This window comes from Plectropomus leopardus, chromosome 2, assembly GCF_026936395.1.
Source record: "Plectropomus leopardus strain MGB_pleo_1.0 chromosome 2, ASM2693639v1, whole genome shotgun sequence".
Lineage (NCBI taxonomy): Eukaryota > Metazoa > Chordata > Actinopteri > Perciformes > Serranidae > Plectropomus > Plectropomus leopardus.
Window position 1 is genome coordinate 41,078,074 of NC_142177.1, and position 21,571 is coordinate 41,099,644.

The 21,571-nt window shown below is 42.0% G+C and overlaps 1 protein-coding gene and 1 pseudogene across 3 annotated transcripts; one reads left to right on the forward strand and one right to left on the reverse strand.

Annotated features, from left to right (window-relative positions):
• Positions 1–2,033: 2,033 nt before the first annotated feature.
• LOC121948930 (nuclear factor 7, ovary pseudogene) lies at positions 2,034–3,348 on the forward strand (annotated as a pseudogene).
• A 12,189-nt stretch (positions 3,349–15,537) lies between these two features.
• On the reverse strand, positions 15,538–21,571 carry LOC121949791 (nuclear factor 7, ovary-like). Of its 3 annotated transcripts, XM_088070966.1 has the most exons (4): positions 21,380–21,571; positions 20,333–21,271; positions 19,095–19,100; positions 15,538–18,968 (listed from the first exon to the last, which is right to left on the reverse strand). In XM_088070966.1, exons 2-4 carry the CDS (start codon positions 21,252–21,254, stop codon positions 18,511–18,513), a joined length of 1,386 nt encoding a protein of 461 aa, XP_087927092.1. In that variant the 5' UTR covers positions 21,255–21,271; positions 21,380–21,571; the 3' UTR covers positions 15,538–18,510. The 3 variants fall into 3 exon arrangements, with proteins under 3 accessions (XP_087927092.1, XP_087927094.1, XP_087927083.1); XM_088070968.1 differs by lacking the exons at positions 19,095–19,100; positions 21,380–21,571 and having other exon boundaries at positions 15,538–18,997; positions 20,350–21,059; positions 21,179–21,322; XM_088070957.1 differs by lacking the exons at positions 15,538–18,968; positions 19,095–19,100 and having other exon boundaries at positions 19,283–21,271; positions 21,380–21,567.

Below are 21,571 nucleotides of genomic sequence, written 5' to 3' on the forward strand. Positions count from 1 at the left end.
GCGTTGGTCGCCATCTGCTGTTGTGTAAACATAAGGACCGTGCACATCATCCCACCATGTGCATTTGTTGACATCATGGTAACAGCATCCTGGAGTGTAAACGGTTAACGCAGAAGGATACCTCAGATGTCATAAGTAGACGCAGACGTTCACTGACAGAGCGGCAACATGTGACGAGTTGGGATGAGAACCTGTCAGGTTATCAGGGCTGTAGTGACCATTTAGCCCACTGATGTTATGTCCTTTTTGGAAACTTGGGGGGTTTAGTAACGAGGGGGAGTTTATGTTCTGGAGTTAAAACCTGAAGCTGATTCAGTTCGTTCTGAAGCTGCCAAATACCAGCAAGTTCTCATCCCAACTGGTCACATGGTGCCGCTCTGTCGGTGAACTTCTGCGTCTACTTATGACTTTTTAGGTATCTGTCTGCGTCAGCTGTTTACACCCCGGGAAGCACTACTGTGATGTCAGCAAACGCACATCTATACTACATCCAGTCTGGACGTACTATAGATGTCTGTTTTGGACATCACATAGATTTCTCTTCTGGACATTTGCAGGAAATGTCATATTATGTTTGTAGTGGGCAGTTGCTATTACAATTGTGGGATTATAACATTAAAATCTGCAGATTTGTATTACGGTGTTACACACGAGGGATCGGCCAATATCGCTTTTTCAGGGCCGATAGCGGCTATGAGTAGTTAATGAGACGGATAACTGATATCTGGAACCGATATGCATTTACCCTAAAAATGAAAATCTTTACGTCAATATTTAAAATTTGGAATTTAACAAACTCAAACACCAAACTTTGTTTAAAAGTCTTCAACAAATGTTTCATTGAAAGTGAAACTTTCAACATCATATACAGCAAGTTCCCAGCAACTTTGTTTTATAAAGTCAGGTGAAAATTTAAACAGAAAAATGAAGACATAAAAATTGCTCCCTAAGATTATACAAAGTAAAAATCCCTCCCATGCTGACACTTTCTGTGCACTTTTTAATAAATCAATTTTATCAGCAGTCATTGAAATAAAACGCAGCTACAGATAACTGGCAAAATGCCAAATATCAGCCCAAATAATCGGCCAGGCTGATAATCTTTCGACTTCTATTACACACTCTATTCCACCTCCAGATGACAAAGTAAGCTCATTTATACTATTGTATATCGCATTAAAATTGCTGCTATGATGAAACCCTCAAATGGTTATATTCATGGTTTGCAGAAACATACAACGCCAACATTTCTCTTGGGAAGATATTCCGAAACTTAAGGTTTCGTCTGCTCAGCCTCAGAAAACAAAATTACTCAGAACATACAAAAAAAATAAAGTGGCTGCTTAGAAATGGGGAGACGGGTCACAGAGTCTGCTCTGCGAACATCCATATTTACATTCATGACTTTTTAATTTTCCTTTCGTTGGAGGACAGGGGGCCTTGGTTTTGATTCTAAAACTCTTTGCCAGTTTAATTTATGATGCCATGAGGAGCGCCAGCTTAGTGTCATAAATTCAGTTCAGACCATGCTCGAGGAATAATTAGCAGCCAGAAAGCTTGGGTTCAAATTTGGAGATTTTTGGCAGTCGAGGAGGGTCTCTGGTGGTTTGTAACGAGAGCCGGTGTTCTGGTGCAGTGTTTCTCTTTCTCTCTCTGTCTCTCTCAGCTTTCTTTCCCGCTCTCTCGATGTGCGTCTTTCACCGCTGCGCTCAGTATGGGGGCTTGATGGATGAACTGAAGTGATTGGATAATACGAGGCTGTCGTGGATCACACATAAAATCAACCTGATCCCGTCAATTCAACTAAACAGCTAAAGGATGTGAGTAACGGCGACTGGCCAAGTAGCTGCGGCGCAGACCAGGCTCAGTAACAGCTTTATGTTTGCTTTAATTGTAAAATACGCCACCGGCCTAACACATCTCTGCTGCATTAACACCGCGTACTGGTGTTTTTCTCTCAGCCCTCTGATTTGTGGCTGAGCCCAAATACTGCACAGACTTAATATGCAGATAATTGCAGTGGTGGATGCAGTCACAGCTTCTGTAAAGACTGTCTGAAGAGCTGGTGGACACAGAAACCAGCACAGGAGTGTCCAGTTTGTAAGAGAAGATCTTCAAAGTCTGAACCACCTTGTAACCTGGTGTTAAAGCAGCTGTGTGAGTCCTTCTTACAGGAGAGAGATCAGAGAGCTTCAGAGGCTCTCTGCAGTCTGCACTCTGAGAAACTCAAACTCTTCTGTCTGGACCATCAGCAGCCGGTGTGTGTCGTCTGCAGAGATTCAGAAAAACACAGCGACCACAGATTCAGACCCGTCGATGAAGCTGCACGACAACACAAGAAGAAACTTCAGGAGACTCTGGAGCCCTTAAAGGAGAAGTTAAAGGTTTTTAAACGAGTTAAAGTGAAGTCTGAACAAACAGCAGCTCACATGAAGGTCCAGGCCCGACGCACAGAGACGCAGATTAAGGAGCAGTTTAAGAAGCTTCACCAGTTTCTGGAGGAGGAAGAGGAGGCCAGGATGGCTGCACTGAGGGAGGAAGAGGAGCAGAAGAGTCAGAGGATGAAGGAGGAGCTGGAGGCTCTGAGCAGAGAGATAGCAGCTCTTTCAGACACGGTCAGAGACGCAGAGGACGAGCTGAGAGCCGAAGACGTCTCCTTCCTGCAGAGATACAAGGCTGCGGTGGACAGAGTCCAGCAGCGCCCCCTGCTGGAGGATCCACAGCTGCTCTCAGGAGCTCTGATAGACGAGGCCACCTCGGCACCTGGGCAACCTCACCTTCAACATCTGGAACAAGATGAAGGACATGGTCTCCTACAGTCCTCTGATTCTGGACCCAAACACCGTTCATCCAAACTACATCCTGTCTGAAGATCTGACCAGCGTGAGACGAGGACGGAGACAGCAGCAGTTTCCTGATAATCCAGAGAGATTTGATGACCACTGGTCTGTCCTGGGCTCTGAGGGCTTTAACTCAGGGACTCACAGCTGGGATGTCCAGGTTGGAGACAGAGCAGGCTGGTTTCTGGGTGTGTTAGCAGAGTCTGTCCAGAGGAAGGGACGCATACAGTCTGGATTATGGAGAGTGTGGTTCTGTGGAGGTAAATACTGTACACAGTCACCACCAGATCCACTCACTGATCTCGTAGTGCAGGACAAGTTTCAGAGGATCAGAGTGAATCTGGACTGGGACAGAGGAAAACTGTCGTTCTCTGATGCTGATACTAACACACACATACACACCTTCACACACACTTTCACTGAGAAGATGATTCCAATAATTGGCTCTGCTGATGAACTGAAGATATCACCACTGAAGGTCTGTGTGACGGCAGAACAGAGCAGTTAGAGATAAAAAAGACGACGCAGTCAACCCACACCAGAGGGACAGCTTGCTTTGTCTTTTCTGTCTTCTCCTGGCTGGCTCGCCAATTATTTTTTGGTTGAAGAAAGAAAAATGCAAACTCAATGCTCAGGATGCTTTTCAGTTTAATTTTGAAAAGCATGACTGTCCAGTTGGACTGAAGGACGAACTGGTTAGATTTTGGTGGTCATAGGTTAAAGTTTAAGGTCAGTGCGACCTCGTCTGCCTCATTCCTATGAGCGTGATATCTCAAGAACACTTTGACATAAATGCTTCAATTTGGCATTAATGTTTGAGTTTAGTCATCATAATTTCTTGTTTTGTTATTTATTCCAATATTGTTGCAGAAAATTACCCTAAAACAAAAAATTCATTTAATTAGTCTTCCAAGAAATCTTTGTGTAATTAAAACTATAATCTGTGACAAACACATCCTCATCCTCCTCATAATTTTGACTCTGTATAAATATTAGTTTTGCCTTATTCTGTGTCATTACTGAGCGATAAATGGTTAACATCCAGGTTTTCTGCAGCCTTTGTGTCAATGTGCTGCTCTCCTGTCCGCCCCCGCACTTTGCCATGCAACGACAATAATAACCTAGTGAGGGAGACGGGTGTGTAGGCTGCACTGCTGATATTTAGACAGACAGGGGTGAGTGACGCTGCTAAAACCGCACAGCGAGACAGCGTCTGCCGTGAGGTTAGACCAATAAAATAAAGAGTCAATTTGTTACTAGCCGCCCTCCTTCCATCACCCTGAGCCAATGCCTGGAGACACGTCCTGTTGTCGCTGAGACTCAGTGGAAATCTGCTGCTGTATTTATAAAACATCACACCATAGGGGGAAAAAAGTTTGTTTAGATGGCAGGAAATATAGAATATTCATGGTTTGGCTGGACAGACGTGTTGGTGGGCCAATATTGTCCACAATTGAAATGGTTCCACTATAAAGTTACAAAAATAGCTGTGTTGAGCTGGCGTTAATGTGTTTGAATTTCAGCCCAATCATCAGGAGAAATGTTGGCATTGTACGTTTCTGCAAACCATGGATACACTACATTTGTGTGTAGCAGATATGCTCATTTTGTGTTTCTAACAATGCTGTAGTTAAAGTGCTTAAGTTTGGGCAGAAAACCACTAGGTTATGATTTTTTCGCTCATAAAACCATGCTTGGTGTACAAATGCAGCTACAAATGTAAAAACAAGTCACTAAAAATTACCTACATGTGGTTGCACCAACAACGCTGAAAACTTAGCGCCACAAACAAAGCTGGAAATGCAGTGAAATACACTGTTCCTGTTAAGGAATGAATAATAGCACGTCAAAAAATCAGTCTCATAAAATACGAAACTATCAATTTGGAATTGTGATCAATAATTGAATTAATAATCATAACCCTCCGGACCCGAGGGTGTGTTCCAACTATAGGGGGATCACACTCCTCAGCCTCCCTGGTAAAGTATATTCAGGGGTACTGGAGAGGAGGGTCCGCCGGACAGTCGAACCTCGGATTCAGGAGGAGCAATGCGGTTTTTGCCCCGGTCGTGGAACTGTGGACCAACTCTGGACCCTCGGCAGGATCCTTGAGAGTGCATGTCGGTTTGCCCAACCAGTCCACATGTGCTTTGTGGACTTGGAGAAGGCATTCAACCGTGTCCCTCGGGGAGTCTTGTGGGGGGTTCTCCGGGAATACGGGGTTTCAGACCCCCTGATACGGGCCGTCCTTTCCCTGTATGACCACTGCCAGAGCTCAGTCCGCATGGCCGGCAGTAAGTCGAACTCGTTTCCAGTGAGGGTTGGACTCCGCCAGGGCTGCCGTTTGTCACCGATTCTGTTCATAACTTTTATGGACAGAATTTCTAGGCGCAGCCAGGGTGTTGAGGGGGTCCGGTTTTGTGATCTCAGGATTGGGTCTCTGCTTTTTGCAGATGATGTGGTCCTGTTGGCTTCATCAAGCCGCGACCTTCAGCTCTCACTGGATGTGTTCGCAGCCGAGTGTGAAACGGCCGGTATGAAAATCAGCACCTCAAAATCCGAAGCCATGGTTCTCAGCCGGAAAAAGGTCCTGCCCCAAGTGGAGGAGTTTAAGTACCTCGGGGTCTTGTTCACGAGTGAGGGAAGGATGGAGCGGGAGGTCGGCAGGCGGATCGGTGCAGCGTCTGCAGTAATGTGGACTCTGCAGAGGGAGCTGAGCCGAAAGGCAAAGCTCTCGATTTACCGGTCGATCTTCGTTCCTACCCTCACCTATGGTCACGAGCTTTGGGTAGTGACCGAAAGAACAACATCGCAGGTACAAGCGGCCGAAATGAGCTGTGAGAAGCTCGGTCATCCGGGAGGAGCTCGGAGTAGAGCCGCTGCTCCTCCGCGTTGAGAAGAGCCAGATGAGGTGGCTCGGGCATCTAATTAGGATGCCTCCAGGACGCCTCCCTGGTGAGGTGTTCATGACACGTCCCACCGATAGGAGGCCCCGGGGTAGACCCAGGACAGCTGGAGAGACTATGTCTCTCGGCTGGCCTGGGAACGCCTCTGGATCCCCCGGAAAGAGATGGACAAAGTGGCCGGGGAGAGGGAAGTCTGGGCTTCCCTGCTTAGGCCCTGCCCCCGCGACCCGACCCCGGATAAGCGGAAGAAAATGGATGGATGGATGGATGGATAATTATAACCAAAATATCATTGCATCATGACAGACTTTTTTTAACACCGTTCTGGACTCTTTTTCCTCGCTTCGACTTCTTGAAAAGGTCTCTCCTGCGATAATAGCTCATATCTAAACTTATCTTATATTCAAGTCCTTCATAAAGTTTAAAAGCAGGTGTGTGTCTCCTTCCGACCTGAAATGTGGGATTTTCTTTTGCATGCGTCTCTACCCAACTACTTTGCAAACTGTTGGTGAGTTGGTTTGTGTACAATGTATCCATGACAACACACAGAGTGGACTGTAAACAGATGAGAGGCCATGTGTCGCAAACTGCAGTAAAAACCATTCGTTTAGATGCATATTCCAAATTGGCTGTACGTATGTCCAAATAATGCTCCTAAAGCCCAAATAATGCCGACATATCCCACATGACTTAATCATGGAATGCAAAAGTCAGAAAACAGCCTGATTTTACAGATTTAAATAGGATATGCTGTTAATATTTTAATATTTGGAGAAAGAGGATAAACTGGTGTGCATGTCACTGGGCTTCGTGAGGCTAATGTGTCGTTTGTAATAAATGACGAGCTTTGTGAAAACCTCAGACACGTGTGGCTGTACGCTTCAACTTTACTGCCAATGCTCTCAAAACCTCCATTATCCAAGACGCACGGACCCAAACAGATACACTGTGACTTTTACTAATCTTTGATATTGTGAAATAAAAGAAAAACCTCAGACAGTTTTTTACAAAATAAATAGTGTGTCAAATAAAGCTTTTCATTTGTTTCCTGTCTGTCCGTCCTGGCATGGTTGTATCCGCCTTCAGGAGGTTTTGGATCAGCAGCTGAAAGAAGAAAACTTCCAACAGATTTCTTTGTTTACAGCTCGTTTACAGCTTGTTTGGGTGAATTGTCCCTTTTGGACCCGAATAATTGTCCCTGCTTGTTTCTCTCCCCCCTCCTGACTTCAGCTCCGCCTCATCTGCTCTCAGTTAAGACTGTGTACATGCATGTATGTGTGTGTGTTTGTGTAATCCTGTGTGCGTTCACCAGGTGTCACACCGTTAAACATTGCTTTGATCAAATCAGGAGGAGATGGGATTGGTTTGTGTGTGAACAGTATTGCGTGACCGTGTGCGTTGCCAGGTGGTTAAATTCATCACATAAACAAGAAATTGCAGGAAAATGTTTTACAAATCTGCAAGTTATATTGAAGTTTACTGTTAGATTTTTAAAGGGATACTTTGCCAATTTCTCAACCAGTTTTGTATCACGGACACAAAGAGTACAAGAGTGGACCAAACTCTGATCAAACGATAAAACTAGGAAGTGTACATTGAAAATACACCAAAGTTATGCCCCTGCACTGCTTATTTCTCTCCTGAAACGTTTGCAGAAACATATTTTAGTGCCCTGTTTTGCTGTATTATTGAGAGTTTGAGAAGATAAATTGGTGGTTGTTACCTGCTGGTCATCACTGTATCAAATGCACAAGTTAGACTGAAGATATACTTGCTGTTAAACCTTGCATTCATGTACGTGTCTCCGGCAGCATCCCAGTTGCGTCATGAGCGTTTTTGTATAATTAAACTTGCCTATTCACGATGCATGTCACTGGAGGATACCTCGGGAGGGTGCATATATATGCCCCGCCCCCCCAAATATTCTTGGGGTGTACGGACACGGGAGGGTACTGCATGCTAATTCTTATCGTATCGTATCGTATCGTATCGTATCGTATCGTATCGTATCGTATCGTATCGTATCGTATCGCATCGTATCTTAAACCACCAGCCAGCTCATCTCATTCTGAAGTTGTCACATACTGCTGCTTTTGCAGTGCTTTCGACGTCAGATCCTGACACCAAAAGCAACATTTCATGTCTGTATGATACGTCACTGGATGTCATTAACTGAGAATGCGACTGCACAGAAATGTTCGCAGTTTTATCACACGCTGCCAGAAATGACGTGATATCAGGAGCATGATGGTCCCCGTCGGGCAGGTGACAGGAGCGGTGACTTTGATGCAGGAGGTTGGCGTTCACTTCTTGGCTGAATGTGAAGTTTTTTTCTTCACTTTACCATGTGCCTCCTCTGCCTAATCCTCAGAATGTGCTTTCGCTGACGTCCCAGCGTTGGTTGCCATGTGCTTTTGTTGTCTAAACATAACCGTGTAACATAACACAATGTCAGCAGCAGACACAGTTCCGCAATTCCTGGAGCGTAATATGTAGACGCGGAAGTCTGACAAGGCGGCAACATGTGACGACTTGGGATGAGAATATGTTGGCTTGTCCATTCTGGGCTACTGTAGAAACATGGCGGGACAACATGATGATCAACATATACAAGGACCCCGTGCCTATGTAGATGTAAACAGCTAATCTAAACAACATTACTTATGTTTAGAAAACAACCCAACTGACAAAAAACTCTTAATAACCATTCATATTTTCAGGTGATTTTATACTTACTGCAAATTATATTCCTTCTCTGCTGATATATTCCTCTAAATCTTACATACCGGAACGGTTCAGATCAGCTACACCTGGAGCTACAACAGTAGCATGCTGCTCTAATTTTGATGCATCAATAGTAGCTATCTAATAAAGTCATATAGAATCAGATAATTAGTAATGGAGTATTTTTACGTTCATGTATTGGTAGTTTTACTTGAACACATACAGAGAGCTCTCCGAGCAACACATGACGTTTTTACTGTTTATTTCTGTTCTTATCACAGTTTCTCACCGGTTATTTAACATGAACAGAGCCCCCCACTTCTTGGAAACGGCTCCTTTAGATTTTCACTCGAGCACTTGAAACGTTCGAGCTCTTAAAACCTCCATTGTGCCCCGATCTGCCCCGTTCTCTGACAGAAGTTCTGCTCCCCGTCTTGTGGTTTTCTGGAACTCAGTAATTGACTTGAAACTGAACCCAGAGCCAGCGAGCGTGCTGCTGTATTTACTGCGCGCTGCTCGGACCAGATGCTCTTCCAGTGCCCCCTTTAGGCTAATATAAGCCAGGGCCTCCTGGTGGAACAAATTGAGAACATCCAGTCCGCGGTGAGGAGTTTACAGGTTGCAGGTGGGCCAAACAATGTGACACGGATCACTGCGAGAGTCTGTTTATTAGTTTCTTCATCGCTCACAGAGAGTGCTCCCCGGGGTGGACGAGGAGGAGGTAGAGAACGAGTTAACTCCAGTTCAGGGCCAAAGCTCCTCTGACACGACAGAGAGACACAGAGCGAGAGAGAGCAGCAAACTGGTGCCTCAAACATGGAAACTGTGACAAGTTTGGACACGCTGGGTGAACTGTAAACCTTTCGTGGTGACCTTTGCAGCGAGCGTGGAACATGGTGACTTTTCTCAGGCAGCGCTGGAAAAAGGGAGTTCGAGCTAAAACACGGAGGGAGAAACAAACGTACAATCAGACAGACCGCACTCACGTCACAGTATTTAGTTGTTGTTATGAAGGAATACGTTGGTTATTGTATATACATTGTGACTGACTTGTTTCCTGGAATATGTCTACGTTGTTGTTGTTGCGTGTCAGAGGGAGTTTATTTGGTCGCTGACATTTCCAAAACTTTCAACTGACAGCAGCGGTCATATTCGCAAAGATATTTTCAAGGTTTATTTTAAGATATTTTAGGAAGTTCTAAAGTCAAAAAGCACATGTGATGCAAAGAAAGATAAAAAGACTGAAAAATTCTGAGGAAATGTGTGAATAAAATCACAACTACAAGCCTTTCTTGAGTGAATTGCTTCACTGTCAAAATAATTAAATACATGTACAAGAAATCTTCTGATGATCCAGGTTTTAAAGGAATAGAAAAAGGAATAGTTATGTAAAAATCACCAAAAAGGAAAAAAAAGCCCAAACTTTAAAAAAATCATCAAAAATTTTAGAGAAAAAAATCGCCAAAGGTAAAAAAGAAATTACGCTTTTAAAAAAAAATACATAAAAGAAAACAATACATTTAAAAACCATGGGTTAACCATGTCTCTGTGAAGACGTGCACAGAGCAGTCTCTGATGTCCTGTTGCTGAGTGAGTCTCAGTCACATCTCATCCACTTTATTCTCCTGCGAGCGGACATTGGCCAGATGAAGGCTTGGAAGAGGAACAGCTCTTGGTCCAAGTCGGGTCAGCCTCGCCCTGATGCCGGCTCTCCTCCCTCTCTTTGTCCTCTTTTGGTTTTGTTTCTCCCCTCTGGTCTGACTGGCTGCTCGCCGTATGCTGTTGGTTGGGATCCTCTTGCGGTCTGCTGCATTCAGTCCAAACCCCACACTAATTTTCTTTGATAAAAAGGCTAAAACAATACGCCAGTGATGTTTTTTTCAAAACAACTTGGCTCATCAGGGCTTCAGGACACTTGGATTACTACAGATAAGCAGTATGGAGACATTTCGAAGTTGTATTATGTACATTTGAGTCCTGGTCACCATTTGTTTTAATTGTTTCAGAGATGAATGCCTTTTTCCGGTGAACCTCCAGCAGTGTTTTGTAGCCTACGTAAAGTATGAAACTTTGTCTGATAATGACTTAATTTTCATTTTTTGGTTGAACTCTCCTTTTAATATAAAAGAGTGTGTTGCAGTTGATTGTTGCACCTAATGTATTTTTTGTTTAGACAGCAGAAGGTTGAAAGTCCGTCCCCACGTTCTGCAATAAAAATTACAGCTTTCACTCTTAAGCTCCCGTAGTGTCAAGTGGCCATACGCTGAGAGGCTTGATCCTGAGAGAAAGAGCTCCTTCTCTCGGCCGGAGAGGCCTTGCTTTTCCACCTGAGCCACAGGTGTTTGCTTAACGTGCCTGTGGTTTGAGCGGCTGCAGCTCCGTCATTTAGCTTCACCCTGGAAATGTTGACTTTTGGCCCTCCTCCTCCCCGGAGCCTTCCAGCCCGGGGGAAAAGAAAAACCCCACTCTGGCTCCTGATAAACTGTGTGTGTGTGTAAACATGTCCCTGTGTGTGTGTATTTTATGATGATGGTGGTGGTGGTGATGATTGTAGCCTATCACCTTCCACAGCCCCCCTTTCCTTTGACGCACGGTGGAAATGTGTGGAGGTGGAAACGGCTGCAGGCGGGCGGCGCTCGGTAACATGATGATGAGAAATGGCGGCGTGTGTGCAGGTGTTTCTGTGTTTTCACAGAGGAAAAGTGAGGGCGGATCTAATGAAGCACGCAGCTACTTTTTGCCTTAGTGATGAATGCTGAGCTTGTCATTTAACCCTTTGAAACCTGACCAAATTATCTTGATTTCTTTAAAAAATAAATAAATAAATTGGGGATAAGGCAATGAACAACTTAGGAAGAAATAAAACAAAAAGCAAGATATTATTAAAAAGCACAAGAAAATTTGCACAAAAAAACAACCAAGAAACAATCAAGACAAAAAGCTATTAGATATTAATAATATAACACATATAGAATAACAATAATTATAATAATAAAAAATAAACTCTTAAACAGGCTTTTAATGTGTGATTGTTCAGTGGGGGGTTTTTGTATGTCGTTGTTTTGTTTGCTGTGAATTCGTGAGTTATGTTATTATGTCTGTCCTGCTTTTTACTTTGTACAGTGTCTTTGAGTTCCTTTAAAAGCACTTTATTAATAAAATTTATTGTTATTACTATTATTAACGCTGTTTTCTGGAAATTCTCCTCTAGCTTAAAAGGTAATTTTCTTATTTCTACGAATTTCTTGCAAATTGAAGAACATTTTTTGTCCATGTTTTCCAAAGAATTCAAACCAATTTGCTCTGAGTATAAAGGTTTATATATGTGTACAAGAAATTTGATGTTGATTTCAACATCAGGTTTCAGGTTTCAAAGGGTTAAAGGAAAACTTTAAAAATCACCAAAAAATTTTTTAAATAATCAACGCATTTTTTTAGAAAAGAAATGCAAAAAAAAGGAAGAAAAAGAAAAATGCAAAAAAAAGGAAATAAAAACATTAAATACAATTTTTTAAAGAAAAAAAGCTCCACAAATTTAAAAAAAAAAAATGCCAAGGTGCACTCAGTAGCTCATCTGGTTGAGCAGGCATCCGTCCTATCAAATAAATAAAGGCAAAAAAGCCCAAAAAATAAGCTTAAAACATTTTTGAAAAATTCAGTTATTTATATATATAATCACCATATATATACAGTATATATATATTTATTTATGTATTTTAAGAAAACATGCCTTCCAAACTCATGAGGCATGTTTTCTTTAAAAAAATGTTGGCAGTTTTTTCCCTACAGAGGCCAGAGCTAACCCCCTAATGTCCTGAAACCTACAAACACCCCTGCTCCTGCTCCTGCTCCTGCTCCTACTCCTGCTCCTGCTCCTGCTCCTGCTCCTGCTCCTGCTCCTGCTCCTGCTCCTACTCCTACTCCTGCTCCTGCTCCTGCTCCTGCTCCTGCTCCTGCTCCTCACCTGTCTGACCTCCACCTCCTCCATCTGCCCCCTCCTTTTTCAGCACATGGCCCTTGTGTTACCTGGCATGCGAATGCAACCGTTTATTTTCATGGGGATACATTTTCTGGCAATCTCTGCCAGAGACAATATTATGCTGGAAATATACAGGTATTAACTGTTAAGATTTCAGATGGTCAAATAAACGGGAGTTGCCGGGCTCTGGCACGGCCCAACAGAGAAGAGATTGTGTGTGAACAGGTCGCTCCTAATGAAACACACGAGGGGGAAGCTGCTCAATCACTAATAATTACTCCTCCCTCCATCCATCCTTCCCTCCATCCATCCTTCCATCCATCGCTCTCTCTGTGTCTCCCTCGCCCCCGGTCCAGGTGATTTCCAACCACCTCTCTCATTTATCTTCCCCGCCTTTGATTTCAATGTGACATTCATTTCACGCTCATTTCCTCCCTGCTGCCGCCGAGGCCGTCAAGGCCGGCCTTTCATACGCACCTCAGAGCCACTAAACAGTCTCTTATGCCGTGACCTTTAGCAGGCGGGGACAAACAGCGCTCAGCGGGGCGTAAATGATGATGGATCTGTTCTGGCAAACTTCGGGGTTGAGTTACGCAGGACCGGCTGCGGTTTACATCTGGCTGCATGTGTTCACATTCAGGGTCTGAGGGCGAGACTGCAGCTCTGTTGTTACACACGTAGATATTTAACGACTCTCCAGGGGTTAAAAGTTACACAAGGTTAACTGTTGGACTGTTAATTAACACGTTATTACTACCTTAAGTGAACTTTTAATTTAAAAAAAAAGATGCGGTGCTGTTGCTCAACCTTTGCGTGTACATTTACTACATCGTTAATGTACAGCTTATCACAGTCGCCATTACCGCCGCTATAGTGCGATCTCTACCAGCTTCTATCTGCTGCTGAGCTCATATTTTTCTCGTGAGTACTCTGAAACTGGAGAAAAGTGGTTTGATTCCTCTCAAAAACATCAGAAGAAGGCATTGATTAACTGAAAATATTGTCAAGAAATGAGTTGGAATTACAAGAAAATTACTTGAAAATTTGTAAAAAAAAAAAATTATTTTTTTTTTTTAAAAAGACATAAACCACCAAGATGCTGATGCCAAAAGCCACCTTTCATGTCTGCATAACACGCCGCTGGACAGCATCAGCTGGGAACGTCATTCGACAAAAACATACTTGGTGTCATTATACGGTCAGACGGATACGCCAGCATCATACGCCACAGGACGGCGGATCATGCTGCAAGGGCAGGCAGGAGGGGCGGTGGATGCATCCAACAAACCGCAGATTTGCATGTCAGAGTCCAGTTTTCACTTCCCGTCTGAATGTGATGTTTAACCATCGGTGCCAGCATGTGTGTTTGATGACATCCTGGCGTTGGTTGCCATGTGCTTTTATTATCTAAACATAACCATGTGCAGCATGATCCCACCATGTGCTTTTGTTGACATCATGGTAGCGGCATCCTGGAACGTAAACAGCAGATGCAGAAGGACACCAAGAGCGTAATATGTAGTCGCAGAAGTCCCCTGCAAAGCGACAACATGTGACGACTTGGGATGAGAACATGTTGGCCCGTCACATTGGCCACTATTACTGCCATAGTACAATTCCTACCAGCTTTCATCTGCTACTTGAGTTCATATTTTTCTCATGAGTAACCTAGGGTTAACCCTTAACATGGGGGGCAGGGTAATAATAATAGTAATATTATTTGTTATTTTATTATTTTATTTTATTTATTTTTTGTTTTGCTTAATTTTGGCCTATGTCTTTGCTCAAGTTCCAAAGCATGTCATAGTCATTTACACATTTACATATACATTTTACATTTACATATTGTCATTTATAGATTTTTTTCCAAAAACATAGAGATGGCAACATTATAAAATAAAATTATATGAAAATCAGCAACATTTAATTTAAAAAAATCAATTAATTATTTGATATATTTATTTTTATTATAATAATAATATAATAATAAAAAATGTTGCCACGCTGGCCATTGCCTTTGTCTGTGTGTTTTAGAAATGAATTAAATCTGTTTTCTCAGGTTTCAGGGGGTCAGACAGCTTGTTCAAGGCATCTGAACAAAACACACACAGAAAAACCTACTGATGATAATCCAGATTTCAAAGGGTTAAACAGTGCAGCAGTCAGTCAGTGGAACTGCAGCGCCACCTGCTGGTGAGAGAGAGATCTGCCCTCTGTCACGCAGGATGTTTTGACTTGTCACAGCAGGTGAGGCACAGGTGTAAATACTGACACTGATGAGGGCTGGATTCCATTTAGCTGGTTGGGTTTTTAGGGTGCAGGTTATGTTATCAGTCACACCTGTGCGTCAGGCTGTCTGCTGTGAAAGAGGGAAAAATAAGAGACAAAGGGAAAAAGAAGCAAGCTGAAGAAGGTAATTTATGTTTTTTACCAAGTTTTGGAGGATTTAGTGTTCACTTTTTGTTGCTGGATTCTGGCTTTTTTTGAGTTTGAAAGAGGATTTGGGCAGTTCCAAAAACTGCCCAGTTGACGTGCTGTTTCTTTGTATTTCCAGCTGAATGTGCAACCCAAATTTCCTGTTGTTTTAGGGGTCAAAAATGACCTGTTATTATGTTTAACAGCCGAGAGAACCCAACAAAATGATCTTTTTTACACCTGAAATTCAATTACTTTTCCTGAAATGACACACACACACACACACACACACACACACACACACACACACACACACACACAAACACATACACACATGCACACTGTCCTCATTGTACAGTATAATATACTATGTTGCTAAAGACTGTTTGTGTTTCCTCATAATAAAATGCTTTTTGCACATTTCTCCTACTTAAGCTACAGAAGTTATATATGTTGCTAAAAAATATTTTTAAACCTATCAAATACCGTAAGTAATAATGATAATGACAATAATAACATTAATAGTAATAACAACTACAACTACAACAATAATAATAATATTTCTAGTAAAATTTATAATAACCACAACAGCTACAATATTATTATTTATTTTATTTATTTATTAATGATAATAATAACAGTAACAATAATAATAATAATAATAATAACGATAATGATAATAAACCTCTACTTTAGTAAAAAAAAAAAACAATTATGAGGTGTGTTGTACTAAAAAATACTTCAAATGCAGTTTTACCTAGATATTATGTCTAAAAAAAGATTTCTATCCATCTGTCTATCTATCTAGATATACAGGTGCATCTAAAAAAAACAGAATATTGTGAAAAAGTTAATTATTCTTAGTAATTTGTTTTAAAAAGGTAAACTTTTATTTATTGTATATTCATTATATGCAAATAAAATCCAGAAATCCAGTATCTTAAATAATCTGAATATTTCCTAAGATCATTCAAAAAATTATAAGTATGTTAATTTCTATACTCAGTACTTGGGCAGAGCTTTTTTACTACGAATTACTGCATCAGTGTGGCACGGAGGGTTGTAGTTTTGGGTCGTATGTTTCCAATATTTTGAACATTTTTCTCAATGTAGGTTATAAATATAAAAATTAAAATATGAAAATGCTTGAAAACTTTTAGTTATAAGTCTAACATATATTAAATTGTCACTTTCTTAAATAACTGATGGAAAATACTTCTTTTTTTTTTTTACAATATTCTGTTTTTTTAGATTCACCTGTAGGTACATAGAGATAGATAGGTGTGTGTGTGTGTATGTGTGTGTGTGTGCGTGTGTGTGTGTGTGTGTGTGACAGTAAATAGTTGGTTAAATTTTAGCAAAGAGTTGCAACAGCGCCGTCTGCTGGCACAGCAGCAGTGTTGTAGTTTGCTCTGCGTTCAGGTCTCGGATAATTGCTGATTTTGTAAGAAATTAAATGTTAATACTTTGTATTTTTGTCTGGTTAACTTATTCATAACAACTTTAGCTAACTGTTCAGAGCCCAGTGTGTGATGGGTTTTTTTTCGACAATGATTCTTATAGAGACTAAAATTTTCATATTTGGTGTAAAACTGGCTTAATTGTTCACGTGCTCCACATGTTGTCCTGACCCATCCTGAGACGAGAGCTGCCGACCGTCATCCAGCTGTCACACTGTGTTTACAGTAGGGCTGGGCGATTAAACGGTAACGTTATCAATCGCAATATAACTTTTCCTCCATTGAAATATGAGATGTAGTACATAGAATATCCATAGAACGCATTCCAGCCATGTCCGCTCCGCTGTCACTGTCCGACAGTGTCTCAACCGGTGTCTCCGCCAGTGTCTCCACCGGTGTAGACACCAGTAAAAGGCAGATTTATAAGCCATTTTTTAAACAAAGTTCAAACAAAGTTGCTACTATTAAAATTCCATGCGGCTGTTTGGGCATATTGCTGCTGATGGCATTATATATTCCTGCATTGCATTTTTAAAATTTACATCGGAGTCTTGTGTCCTGTCGGCTCTGAACAAGGTCCGCCCATTAAGTGCAACAGCTTGATCCGGGATGTTAGGGGTTAACCATGTCCCTTTGAAGATGTGCGCAGAGCAGTTTCTGATGCGTTGCTGAGCGATCCTCAATCACATCTCATCACATTATTCTCCTGCGAGCGGACATTAGCCAGAAGAAGGCTTGGTAGAGGAACAGCTCTCGGTCCAAGTCGGTCTGCCTCGCCCTGATGCTGGCTCTCTTCCCTCTCTGCACCTTTCCGTTTCGTTTCTCCCCCATGGTCTGAATGGCGCTCAGCATAGGCCATTGGTGGGGATCGTCTTGCGGTCTGCTGCATTCAGTCCACACAACTTTTCCCGATACTGATAAGTGCTTCTCTATCATAGAAAAAGTCATGCTTCAGCAGAAGGAGCCATAGAGTTGAAAAAAAATAGAAAAACATAACCAAAAAAGTAGCAAGGATTTGAGGTGTTACTGGCTGCTGCGTCTACATGCACTGCAACATCAAAGTAATTTGACCTTGAAAGTTAACCAGCTAGGAACACCAACAATAGCACTTTAACGTTACATGCAATTATGTAAAGCAGAACCCCTTTTTGTCTTTGCACCTAAGATAAGACTCAAATAGCTTGTGTTTGATAATAATACCAGAGTCATCCTGATTATGAAATTATATACAATGTACATACAATATATAATTTATTATATATAATATATAATTATATGAGGCTCTATTAAAGATTTTCTAGATCCTGCTAGAACAGGATCTGGCACCTCCCACATTTGGACCGTAGCCTATTTAATTGGATCCGGCACCTCCTGTGTCACTATGAATATACATTAAAATGTTTGGAAACTTTATAATCTGGACTAGAATTTAAAATAAAGTTTGTTGGATCTGAACAATGATTGGCCGATCAAACTTGCACTTATTGATAAATGACCACAGTACAGATTAAAAACAAGGTTGAAGGAGCCAAAAGATGAGAAACTTAGTGAAATAATTTTACAAATTAAAAAAGTCAACAATATAAACAAAAGGCAAATTGTCTAAATAATAACAAAAAGATAGTAAAAAAAATTAAAAACTGTCACCAATTAAGTGCCTAAAAAGTGTTTTTGCAGAATATTATGATGTCATAGTTGACCTTTTAACTCTTGAATATAAATGCCATCACTTAATCATTTTATCCTGTTAGTCATTTCTTTTAGCATATGAATTCTTGAGTAATGGCCGAAAGCATGTTTGTGCCAAATTTGGGGAAACTCCCTCAAGGCCTTCTTCAGATATTGCATACACCAGAATGAGATGGACAAAAGGTCATAATGACCTTTGACCACTGAATTCTAATCAGTTCATAGTTAAGACAAAGTGGACGTTTGTGCCATATTTGAAGAAATCCCCTCAAGGTGTTTTCAGACATCACATTCACAAGAATGAGACAGACGGGGTCACAGTGACCTTGAACTTTGAACAATAACCACCAAAATCTAATCAGTTCATCGTTGAGTCCACATGGATGTTTGTGCTAAATTTGAAGATGGACAGATAACCCAAAAACATGTCCGTCCACAGACATCCTCAGCTCCTTTAAGTAAGACCAACATCATGAACATAATGATCGTCTTTCTCTCTAACTGCTCTGTTTTACTGTCACACAGACCTTCAGTGGTAATATTTTGAGTTCATCCCAAGTGGTAATGTAAGGAAACATCCTCTCAGTGAAAGTGTGTCTGAAGGTGTGTATGTGTGTGTTAGTATCAGCATCAGAAAATGACAGCTTTCTGCCTTTCCAGTTCAGATTCACTCTGATCCTCTGGAGCTTCTTCTTGACTTTGAGAGCAGTGGCTGGATCTGGTGGTGACCCTGCAAAGTATTTACCTTCATAGAACCACACTCTCCATAATCCAGACTGTATGAACCCCTTCCTCTGGACAGACTCTGCTAACACACCCAGTACCCAGCCTGCAGTGTCTCCAACCTCGACGTCCCAGCTGTGAGTCCCCGAGTTAAAGCCCTCAAAGCCGAGAACAGAGTAGTGTTTATCAAATCTCTCTGGATTATCAGGAAGCTGCTGTTTCTCTCCTCTTGCTCTCACGCTGGTCAGATCTTCAGACAGTCTTTCAGGGATAACCTTCCACGTACTGTAACATACCAGTGAATTTATTTTCTGTAAGTTAGTGAGTAACACATAACGTATGTCAAGTATTTGTCGACCTCCAACTGCACGATAAAGCATTCCAGCATCTAAAAACACGCCATGTCAGGAAAGGCAAATCAGTGCAACCAACTTTTTTGCTGTTTGATATGAAAGGAAAATTCACTGGATATTTTATAATGGGTCCATGAAAAGTCATGGAAAAGTTTAGAAATTTTGTCCATGAAAATGTGTGGGAACCCTCTGAATTACTATATGCAAATTAAATTTTATTAAGCACAATGTGATATTAATAGTCATAATAATAATAATAATAATAATATTGAAGAAAACCTTAATGTGGTAAAAATACTTATCTAATTATTTTTATCCTGTTCAGTTGAACACACAATAAACAGCAGAGGGCGACAAAGCAGCAGCTAAAAAGTCCATTAACTTCCTAAAAGCACGACTTAAAAAAGACTCCAGATACAGTTCATCTGCTGAAATTTTTAATCTAAAGTCATGCCATCACTTTTCTTCATTTCATTATAGTAAGTATATCTTTGTCTCTGTTAACAGCAGTTACACAGTATGAAAAAAAGTCACAATAAGTTTCAGTTTGATGGTTTGTAATTACTTGTTTAGGAAAAAACTAAAGGATTATAACTCTCATGAAAAATATTCTTTCATCTTAAAAGTCTTCAGGCTCTCTGTCTCAGCCACTGTCTCGAGCAAATACGCCACTTTTAGACTGTGATGTTATTTTTTGTTCCTAAATGTAAGAGGAGTCTAAGTTTTCAAATACAATGATTTGTCCCTGAGCATGAATATAATGATCCTCTTATTCTCTACCTGCTCTGTTTCACTCTCACACAGACCTTCAGTGGTAAAATCTTCACTTCATCCATAGAGCTAATGTAAGGAAACATCCTCTCAGTGAAAGTGTGTGTGAAGGTGTGTATGTGTGTGTTAGTATCAGCATCAGAGAAGGACAGTTTTCCTCTGTCCCAGTCCAGATTCACTCTGATCCTCTGGAGCTTCTTCTGCACTACGAGAGCAGTGGCTGGATTTGATGGTGACTGTAAAAAGTATTTACCCGCATAGAACGCCATTCCCCATAATCCAGACTGTATGTCTCCCTTCCTCTGGACAGACTCTGCTAACACACCCAGTCCCCAGGCTTTTTTGTCTCCAACATTGAAATCCCATCTGTGAATCCCTGAGTTAAAGCCCTCAGAGCCCAGGACAGAGCAGAAATAAGCAAATCTCTCTGGATTATCAGGAAGCTGCTGTTTCTCCTCCCCTCGTCTCACACTGGTCAGATTATCAGACAGGATGTAGTTTGGATGAGCAGTGTTTGGGTCCAGGATCAGAGGACTGTAGGAGACCATGTCCTTCATCTTGTTCCAGATGTTGAAGGTGAGGTTGCCCAGGTGTTTGGCCTCGTCTATCAGAGCTCCTGAGAGCAGCTGTGGATCCTCCAGCAGGGGGCGCTGCTGGACTCTGTCCACCGCAGCCTTGTATCTCTGCAGGAAGGAGACGTCTTCGGCTCTCAGCTCGTCCTCTGCGTCTCTGACCGTGTCTGAAAGAGCTGCTATCTCTCTGCTCAGAGCCTCCAGCTCCTCCTTCATCCTCTGACTCTTCTGCTCCTCTTCCTCCCTCAGTGCAGCCATCCTGGCCTCCTCTTCCTCCTCCAGAAACTGGTGAAGCTTCTTAAACTGCTCCTTAATCTGCGTCTCTGTGCGTCGGGCCTGGACCTTCATGTGAGCTGCTGTTTGTTCAGACTTCACTTTAACTCGTTTAAAAACCTTTAACTTCTCCTTTAAGGGCTCCAGAGTCTCCTGAAGTTTCTTCTTGTGTTGTCGTGCAGCTTCATCGACGGGTCTGAATCTGTGGTCGCTGTGTTTTTCTGAATCTCTGCAGATGAGACACACCGGCTGCTGATGGTCCAGACAGAAGAGTTTGAGTTTCTCAGAGTGCAGACTGCAGAGAGCCTCTGAAGCTCTCTGATCTCTCTCCTGTAAGAAGGACTCACACAGCTGCTTTAACACCAGGTTACAAGGTGGTTCAAACAAAGATCTTCTCTTACAAACTGGACACTCCTGTGCTGGTTTCTGTGTCCACCAGCTCTTCAGACAGTCTTTACAGAAGCTGTGGCTACATGACAGAAGGACAGGATCTCTGAAGACGTCCTGACAGACCGGACAGCAGAGATCCTCCTCTGATCTGGAAGCCATTTAGTCTCTGAGTGAAGCTGAAAACACAGCAGACAGAAAGTACAGTCAGTCATGGCTCCTGTCCCCCTCCACTAACTTCACTGAAGTTTACTTTCACTTTGAGTCGTGTTTTTGGTCAAACTCACATTCAGTGTGTGGAGAGTCAGCAGGTTGAAGCAGCAGTGTTGGAGTTTCCACCTTTCTCTCCTGTAGAGGAAGCTGTTAGTTTGATCTGAAGGTGAATCTGATGGTCTGTTTTTTAGTCCGTTTGTCTGTCTTCAGTCAGGAGGAATAAAGTACTTCCTGGTTTGTCTCAGGTGAGTCAGGTGAGAGGTGGA